The 10,235-nt window shown below is 40.1% G+C and overlaps 1 protein-coding gene across 1 annotated transcript; it reads right to left on the bottom strand.

Annotated features, from left to right (window-relative positions):
• Nucleotides 1-252: 252 nt before the first annotated feature.
• LOC111864071 (peroxisomal (S)-2-hydroxy-acid oxidase GLO5) lies at nucleotides 253-9,832 on the bottom strand. The gene is made up of 8 exons (XM_023851056.2): nucleotides 9,542-9,832; nucleotides 8,211-8,362; nucleotides 5,660-5,780; nucleotides 3,647-3,781; nucleotides 2,566-2,691; nucleotides 1,786-1,918; nucleotides 950-1,178; nucleotides 253-864 (listed from the first exon to the last, which is right to left on the bottom strand). The coding sequence occupies exons 1-8, from the start codon at nucleotides 9,682-9,684 to the stop codon at nucleotides 797-799; spliced, it is 1,107 nt and encodes a 368-aa protein (XP_023706824.1). The 5' UTR covers nucleotides 9,685-9,832; the 3' UTR covers nucleotides 253-796.
• Between the last annotated feature and the right edge of the window lie 403 nt (nucleotides 9,833-10,235).

Below are 10,235 nucleotides of genomic sequence, written 5' to 3'. Positions count from 1 at the left end.
CGATAGGGTCAGATGTTTTGTAGAGAGCAATGAAAGAAACAAGAAGTTCATGTTATATGAGAACCGAGGTACGGAAGTGCATACCGTCAAATCTATTTAATTTAGTTTAAATTTAAAACTGCTTTTTACAAAAGAAAACTGTAAGACTCCCAGAAAATTAATTAAATAATTTTCCTGGGGAGTAAAGGGCAGCCGGCGCATAAGGCTGACAACCTTACCGCCATCTTTGAGCCGATTGTCTGGATAATGTGGGGGGCCCTCGATGTCTCACAACCCTATGGGCCTTCACGGCCCGTTACAGGGATAGCTTTACTTTTACTTACTTTAAGACTACCTTTCTTCTCCACTTCAAAGAATCACAGAATACTAAATTTCATACCACACTTGGCCCCAAAATGATCTACTTTGAGATGTCATAGTTCTCCAACAGAAAGTTGTGTTATCCTGACTGTGGAGTAGGTGTAGATTGGAAGCAAGTGGTACATGAAGCCAGACAGTCTGCATCTGACCACAGGCGTGCTTCGATTCACCAGGATATACCACACTTGTGTTAACAGAGTGCATTTATGGGTTTTTGTATGATTCTCAGAATAAAAAGTGATTATTTCCTCGAACAGGATTAAATGACTGGTCTGTGTAATGGAGCTGCAGTGTTCCCTGAGAGGAAGGAATTGAATTTTTTAATATTATTTTGACGAATTTCATGCTTCAGAAGGTTACAATATAGGGAAATATGTTCCATGACCTCAGGAACTGAGAAGCACTGATGCAGGTGGATGATCAGTGCTGTTCACACCTACAGGTGACTGTAGTGTGACTCATGAACAACCATCTCCTTCTTTATATCTTTTATAGTAGCACAACCTGGAAACGAAAAAAAAATTAAGCATGAAAAGTTAATGAAGCAATATATTCACACAGGCTGCAGCAGAAATAAGACATTGTATACCAGTAAGGGCCATAACAGTATCCAATTCAGTCTTCACGATATTGAGGATGGACTTCACTCCATCCTCTCCATTGCAGGCCAAACCCCATAGAGCTGGACGTCCCATGAACACCATTTTTGCCCCCAGTGCTATTGCTTTGAATACATCTGTACCCTGTCTTATTCCTCCATCCAAGTAAACTTCACACTGCCCATCTACTGCTTTCACAACTTCCGGCAGGGCTTCAATCTGGAACCACAGCAAGAACTGTTTTCTTCTTCTCTTCAGTCTTAAATATAAGAAACTGGATGATAAGATGGGCCATACATGTAGTACACATGGGAATGAAGAGAAATGTATGTAGGAGATAATATTAAAATTGATTTTAAAGAAGTAGGATGGGTGGTTGTGGACTGGATTCATTTGACTCAAGATAATGACCAGTGGCAAGCTTCTGTCAACATGGTAATGAACCTTCATGTTCACATTCTCAGCTAGCTGAGCAACCAAATATACAATAAAAGAACACTCCCCACCAAAGAATAGCAGTGTTAAGTGACAGAATTTACAACTAATTTTTCTCTCAAGAAAGACTGCTGCATGGAGTTATTTGCAAATATAACAGAAGAGACAGCTGGTGTACACCATGGAGCTCACAGAACTTCCAGTGGCTGAGTCACATGGGGGAAGCAAACCAGAAAGAATAACAGAAGTTAATGATATAGATTAAAAGTATTTTAAAAAATATTCTTCTATCCTGAATACTGTTGGGGGCTCAGCATAAATAGTCTTGAATGGCCAAAATGGAGGTATGTAAGTAAAAGCCCCTCCCCCACTGCACCACATCTGTACTCACTGAGGCTGGAGTGCTATCTACTTGCCGAGCACCATGGTTTGACACCAGGATGGCAGCTACACCCAGGTCTGCTGCAATTGTGGCATCATCTGCTGTCAGAATGCCTTTCAGGATCACAGGCAGCTGTGTGATGCTAGAAAGAAGCAAATGAGGTGCTTAAAAGATGTGATACAGGGAGAGAAAGCAAAGATATGGAAGCATTATACAGAATGGAAATGGCTTTACAAAGTTACAACTTGCAACAGGTGAAATGTCAATGGGCATTAATGGCATGCTAGGCACAAACCTAATTGACACACCAGGAAACAAGAAATTCTACCCTATCTCAGCTAAAAACAGTCTAGCTTCCTCAAAATTTGTTGGGATTAACAATATGAGATTTCCAGACACTGTGATGAAAACCGTCAAGGGCAGCCTAACTCTTAAAGCAGCTTCATTTACATTGTTGCATAACATGTTCAGATGACTACCAAAACGGAGGGAATGTGAAGTGTGCCACCCCAGCCAGCTACTTGTTCCACCTGTCATGTTACACCAGCCCCAAAACACAACTTACATGTCATTATTAGTATTAAGTATCACTGTGCTTTAATCAAAAGCAAGTTAACCAGTAAATATGGCCTTGTGCTCAATTAAGCACCACACCCTGAAGGTGTACAGGAAAAAAGTATAGCTAGTATTCTTAAATTTCAAAGAAGATTGAAGAGAGTGGTTAGCTCATGTTCTGATCACATTACTAACAGACAACCTTAGGTATGCAGATTACTGTAAGAACACTACCTTTTCAGCCATATAACATCATCCCAGGTCAGTGATGGGTCGAACAGTTGGTTAACATACTCACTAATACCAGAACCAGATTCAGATTTTACACCAGTTGCTTTGATGCCTTCAAAATTTGCCAGACTGGAAACAAAACAGATCCATTTAGCACAACTCAGACTTTGCTGACAGTTGGTCTCGGGCCAAGAAATGGCCACTATTTAATGCTGGTTTACATTTCTCTGAATCTTGAGGCACAGTATAGTGTGAAGGACCCAAGATGTGACACTACTTGTAGGTCACTTTCATCTTCACACAGCTTGAACATAAGACATTGTACAGTGGCGGCCATGATGATATATACACATAGTAGATTTTGGTCACTGTCTCCATACTGTCATGGGAATGAAAGCGTAGCAGGGCGGAGGCAGTGGTGCTTGGCAGGCACACACCTCTCTCACTCAAAACTTTGACAATTCCCATCCCCCTTTCTTGTTCTCCTTCCTTCCAGAAAAGTGAAGAATCGCCTGTTCACATTATAACCCAAGCATTCTGGAAACTATAAATGATGTAAAACTGTGGTTCTGAAGTTCAACAGCCTAAGTCTGATCATGAGTTTGGAAATGGCATGTAGCTGTCATGTATAGAGAAACAGTGCATAGAATGAGATGAGCAGTTCACTGATAGTACATGACAGTGCACTGGCATGCAATGGAACAGAAGTGAACAACAGCAAGAGCTAAGTGGTTGCTGTTATTGAGACAGGTACTGATAAATGTTAAAGTACCTACTATTTGAGTGCAATCAAAACTTGGTGTGGCATGGCTTGGCTTTATTCTCCCACATCATGGCCAACTCACTAAAAATCAGCTACTTCAGATTTCCGACAGTGTCACGTCCAGCCCAGTGCTACAGTGTGCTTGAACTGAGATGTTATAGCACTATTTGCTGCAACATCATGCTCGTAAGTGGGAACACATGCATGCTCATTTCTGAGCTCCATTATACCTTCCCTTGTGATTATGCCATCACATTAAAATTGTGTTTAGTGAACAAACTAGATGTAAAATGAAGTATTTTATTATTTTTCTTTTGTCACCTGAGATGTGGTGGAAGTTTGAACTTGTTCCTGACATCTGCATTGCGGATTCCAAACATTGGAGCATCAACCGTCAGAACCAGAGCTCTGAAACCTGCTTGTTCTGCACGCTTCACAAGTTTGCGTGTCACATCCCTGTGCACAGCAAAATGTGTCACCATTTCACATATTAAACAATAATGTACTGAATTTCTATGTAAGTTTTGAGGTTTTCACGGCGATGACTATGAAGAAAGTTGTCTTCTGGGTTTAGGCGCCGTGTATTCTTCGTTTTGGCCGACGTTTCGGAGGAACGTATCACCTCCATTGGGTTTAGGCGCCGCGTATTCTTCGTTTTGGCTACTGCTCTCTGCATTCTAAGCCAATCACCTGCTCTGAAGATGGAGGTGATACGTTCCTCCGAAACGTCAGCCAAAACAGAGAATACATGGCGCCTAAACCCAGAAGACGACTTTCTTTACTGAATTTCTAGTTTATAAAACAAGTAATTAGTTGAAATATTTAATATTCTTCTCAAATATTTTCATGCTACTTTCTAATTTCTAAGGTTAAGACACCACTAATGATTTCACATAGTATTAGGACATGATAGGAAAGTCTAATTTCACCAATATTATCAAAGTACAAAGAGGGCAGAGTTTGTAAGTACGTTGCTCTGAGCAGAGAAAGGAATAATATTCTCTCCAAACTATATGCATTAGAGTGTTAAGGGTACTGTTTGCCTGGCAGGACTGAGAGAAAGTGTAAAAATTTCATTCAGGGTATCTGGCCTCTTGTCCAATAGCTGAAACTTGAGTATGAAGTATGAATGCTAACTATTCAGTTATGTGTGTGTCAATAGAAACAAACACTGAGTAAGACTGCATAGTGGACTATTTTGGTTGATGTGTCACTAAAAGACAAAGAACTGTGTACTGCTAATTTAAAGACATGACAACAACAAAGAAAACAACAAACTTGCAGTAAGATTATTTACATAAGTTAAAATAATCCTCCCTTGCTCTCAGTAGTTCATTCTTAATCCTGCAAACCACCTTTCAGAATTCATCAGCTGATAAAAAAATCATATCTGGAACCACACGCAGCTTGAACCACATCATCAAAATTATGGAAATAGCGTGACTGGTGGTTGTCAAACACCACACTAATATCAAAGTCAGACCAGTTAACATCATCACATTTCCCTTTAATGCCAATTTTTTGGTCTACCACATGTGTAATTTATGAAAGAATTCTCCTGCCAAAGTCCGGTTGCTTTTCTTGTTTCTTGCTCAGCTATCTGTCCAGTCATAACCACAACTTCATATTTCTTAGGTCCAAATATCTCAACAATTCATTTTCAGCTATTTGTAATTTACTTCCTTCCTTAAAACTGTTTCACAATTATACAAAACAACAGGTAAATTATTTCTGAATAATTCTTAATAGAAATCCATTAAGTGAGAATCTATGGTTGTTTATCAGTATTTTTATCAGCTACATAAATTGTCATAATTTGAAACTACAGAATTATCATGAAGTCAAAAAGCATAGAAGCATGTCCTTATGGACTATTTGAGAGTATTATGTCAGCATTTTCTGGTAGAGAATTACAAAAACAACAAAGACCTCAAGAAGGAATGTTGGAACCTGGAAAAAATACACCAGATGGGTGCATGATGATCAGTGTAAAATTCTGATCTGGAAGTGGGGTCATGTGACAATGCACTCACACAGGCTGGCTGTTCTGAGACCTACATTCTTTCTCTCTTCTTCAAGTCAATACAATTGCAAAAGCATCATTTTGGGGCTATAGTGGAGCAGTGAATCTACTCTTTCCTTGCCTGGTGAATACATTATGCTGTGATGTATAAGGTACACAACACATAGAGCTGATTCCAAGCAAAATATTAAGAGTTTCAATCAAATGGGAAAAAATATTTTTGTTTCACATTCCTGCAGGTTTAGTGGTCTGACAGTTCACTGCTGGACAGACAGAAGCATTCACCACTGGCAAAGGTGCGAACATAGTACCTGTCCTTGTAGACATACAGTTGGAACCACTTGATGGTGTTTGGTGCAGCTGATCCCACTTCCTCTATGCTGCTTGTGGACAATGTGCTCAAGATGAAGATGCAACCCACTGCACCAGCAGCTGTCAAAACATAAAAATTAACCATTGATATTATATTTACACAGGGAGCATGCGGTAGCGTAGTTGGTTGAGGCACTATGCTACAAGCCAGGTCACTTGTTCAATTACAATGAGGTCACTGGATTTTTCAATTGACCTAATCCTTCCAGCCGCACTATGGTCCTGGGGCCGACTCAGCCTCTAACAGAAATGAGTACCAGATTCCTGGGGGTAAAGGGCAACCGGTGCATAAGGCTGACAAACTTACTGCCATCTATTAGCTGATTCTCTAGAAAATGTGGGAACCTCAACATCTCACAACCCTATGGGCATCCATGGCCTGTTACAGGGATACCTTTTCTTTCACTTTACTTACTTTATTGGGGCACGCCGTAGCGTAGTTGGTTGAGAGGCTATGCTACAAGCTGGAAGGTCGCATGTTCAAGTCCCGATGAGGTCATTGGATTTTTTCAGTTGACCTAATCCTTCCAGCCACACTAGGCCCTGGGGTTTACTCAACCTCTAACAGAAATGAGTACCAGGAATAAATTTAATAATTTTCCTGGGGAGTAAAGCGCGGCCAGCGTGTAAGGCTCACAACCTTACCGCCATCTTGGAGCCGATTGTCTAGATAGTGTGGGACCCTCAACATCTCACAACCCTATGGGCCTTCACGGCCTGGTACAGGGATAGCTTTACTTTTTTTACTTACTTTGTTACATTTACACAAATTTGTTCAATTTTCCAAGACCTGCTAAGGTATTTTTACCCCAATAAATGGCATTCCATGCAGAATTCTGATGGCAAAACTTCTTAGAAGATTGAACCCAAAGAGATTAGTAGATAACATTAAAATAATTCTCATGGAAGATTATTGATGGGATATGAATAGACTCAGCTGAGCCAGGATGGACTTTGTATTAACAATGTTGATCCTTTGAATTATATTATCACACTCACAGGAAAGCCCAACGAAAGCTCAGAATCAGAAACTGTAATATTCAGTGTCCACATCAATTAAACTGTAAACAGTGGTATACATCTTTTGTTTTATTTTGGAAACCTGTACCATCAGTTAAAGTGAATAGCATCATATATGATTATGAACAAACTGGGAAGGACCTGTACAAGTTTGTGTAATCATTAGTGGCCACGCACTGCATTACTGTGATGGCACATATCTGCAGTCCATCTGGGCTAGTGTCACAATTCCTTAATACAAACATCACCCAATTAAAATCCGGCTGCCTACACCAGAAAAAAAAAAAACAAGAATTTAAGAACCTCAGTCAGCACAATTCAGAATTCATGCCAAGATTTGAACCCTGGGCTTCTTGAACACAAAGGAGTGTTACCCACCATGACATACTGTGTACTTTATTCTGTATTTTACTTAAAGGAACATATTTTTAATCACAATGGACAGCCTAATTACCACCTGAAGGAGAACTCTTTGCTAATCCATTAACCTTCATAATCCTTCTTTGGTATTGTTTTCCCCACATTACAGGTCTGCATGACCACCATGTTTGAAATGCTGAAGGATGAAATTAAAATTTATGTTGATCAGACCTGACATTTCAACTGAGTTTAACAAAACACTGTTCAGTGTCTGTCACTCATACACATTGCCCTAAGCTGTTTCACCTTCTTAAAATCATCCCAATAACACACTATTTCTGTGGAGAAGCCCGTAAGAGCCTCTTCATATACTGGGTCCAAGGGCAACCAGCAAGAATCAAGGTTGGGCAGAGTTCTGCCTCCTGGGTGGCCAGTGATGAAATTTGGTGTCACCACCGTGAAATCGAATAAGTAAGGCATGCAGTCAGAATGACAGGAAAACCCTTGGAACTCCAGAACATCTGCTGATAAGGTAACAGCGACAATATTCTTTGGTCTGCAGAACTTACGTTTGTGCAATATTCATACTGTCACCTGAACTAGGCAGTCAGTGTCTGGTCAGGTGCAACACGCTGTATATGATTTCTTCAGCAGGTAGGGATTACTGGAATGAAGTCATGCAGTGCCTGGTCACTCAACATGTCAGTGATGCCTTTAAATGATTCAGCTACATGAGGTCATTCACAGACTGGTCTATACTGTATGTCCTATATATTACAGCCCAGATTCACCAACTGCCATCTCTACAGTGAACCATGGCAGAACCCCCCAAATTAGGGAAGGGGGGTTAATACTACAGTACCACTACTCATGGTGAAATATGTACACAAATGTTTGTGTTTTAATCATATGCAGTTGAGAGCTCAAGCCAAAGCAGTAAGCACTATGTTTTAGTGACCATGCCTCTTCTTTAAAACATTAATAAATACATTCTGAAAGGAAAAAACATCCACACAATTGACTGTATATGTAATATTATGATTATTCTTACTTTCGATGGATATTCTAGAACACAGTCTGCTGGAGAAGCGAAATCCTGACAACACTGACCTCTTGCGTTGCCACATTCTCCATCAGGATGTGCCATCTGCTGCATTGCAGTTGGAGCGATTCCTATCGGCATTGCCACCTTTGTCCCCAGCACTGTGATCGACTGGTCCCGACAAGATACATCACGCAAAAACCGTGGACGGATCCTCAATCTGTCAGTGTCAGGAACACATCACCCCCCAAACACCCCATTGCTCATTTAATAAGAATTCAACCTTTACTTCTGCAGTCTCCTGTTTGACAGGAAAACATGACCTGCTGCAGGGGGACCAATATGTATTACAAATATGACAGGTGATTATTGCAGAATCATTATAACAAGCAAATGTGTGAATTAGAATGCTACTTTCACAGATCTGACACCTACCTGCACCAAATTCTGAACTGCCTCAAGTTTTCCAGCCTCTTCAGGTGACCACCAAAATGGCCACTTAACCCTTTTCATACAGAACAAAAGTACTACCTTCCGGGATGTGATGCTTGGTAGTTTTGTAGAAGATTGAACTTCTACCAGACTATAAGGTGTCACATGGCACATCCTGGAGGACAATACTCTTCATAGTTACTGTCATGAGAACAAATCCCACAATAATATACCTTGCTCAGCAACTCCAGCTATGTTTGTCTGCTTTAAATACCCTAGGATGTGTGTGGGGCTCCTCCATGTACTTGTGCTCCAGTATGATAAGACATGATTACTGAACCTGATGCATTAAACTTTTCACCATTTTGTATATCAATGCTTTACAACCCACACTGTATGAAAACATTACAGAGTAAAGCCCTTTAACACTGTATACATTGCCTACAAAGTACACAAAGGCACCACCTTGCATCATTCATGTACAAATATGTACTTTAGAGAGTTATAAGTTATCACACCAACTTGATGAAAGAAGTAAAATGTGCAAAGAAACAACAGGCTGTTGAAGATACAGTCCCCATGACAGTTTGAGGCCTATTTTATGAAACAGCATGCTTATGTGAAAGGCAAAGTATTGTTACAAAAGCAAGTTATGATAAATAAATGTCAACTGGGGCATACTTTAAGACGTTAGCCAGGAATTTTTCACGACATACTGAGGAAGGAAAAAACCTTTCAAAATAGCAATCAAAGGATGTACACCTTAAATACGAAGTCAGATATGCTATACAACATTTGGTTACATGCAAAAGTATCTGTCTTCTATAAAATGTGCCTCAACATATGTAATTCTAACTTCACCCTTATTTTGAGGACACTGATCAACTTTGTACATCAGCCTGTGCCATAATCTCAGAAATCTACTCTTCTTACAGTAGTGAAAGGGATTTATGGACATGGGGCTTGCCTTCGAAATGCATCCGTGTTGAGACCCAGTGTGAACTCCTCTCCAGCTCCACTGCAGTAGTAATCCAATGCATTCTTATGCAGAATGCTTGCTGCTTGACATTTGAAATCTCCCACACACACCAAACTTTTATCTCCTACCATGCTGCCCTACTTTTAAAAGAAATGCGATCAAATCAATGAACACAATGTGTTCCTTGGGACTGTCTCCTTCTCTACACAAGCTTTAGCAAAACAATGCATCAAAAAAGCAAACACAACACACAGATACAGAGAATAAATGACCTTTGTTCTGAGCTTATCATTCTATTCTGGAAGTCAAGGTTACTTGACATTTGCGAACAGTGGCAATACTAGTCACATAAAATCATAAATTTATTATAAAAAATTAAATGACATCGTAGCTTAGATGTTTGGAATGTGCTCATCCTTTCGATGCAGATTTCTTGCTTACAAGCATTCTAAAGTAGGTACAAGGATAATTCACACTGTGGTCTTCCAAATTGATACAGTGTAATCTTGCAGGTGGATTGAATTGTGTGGTGTGAGGAAATCGCTGCGTTATATAAGAAGACTGTGAGGAGGATGGGGGGGGGGGGAAGAAAATGAAGCCTGTTCTGGGCCCGTATCAGGCACACATTTTCAAGAGGAAAAATGGAATTTTTAGGGTTCTTATATGTTTGCCTCACAGAAGG

This window comes from Cryptotermes secundus, unplaced genomic scaffold, assembly GCF_002891405.2.
Source record: "Cryptotermes secundus unplaced genomic scaffold, Csec_1.0 scaffold669, whole genome shotgun sequence".
In the NCBI taxonomy this organism is placed as follows: Eukaryota; Metazoa; Arthropoda; class Insecta; order Blattodea; family Kalotermitidae; genus Cryptotermes; species Cryptotermes secundus.
This window is presented reverse-complemented; position numbering and strand designations above follow the sequence as displayed.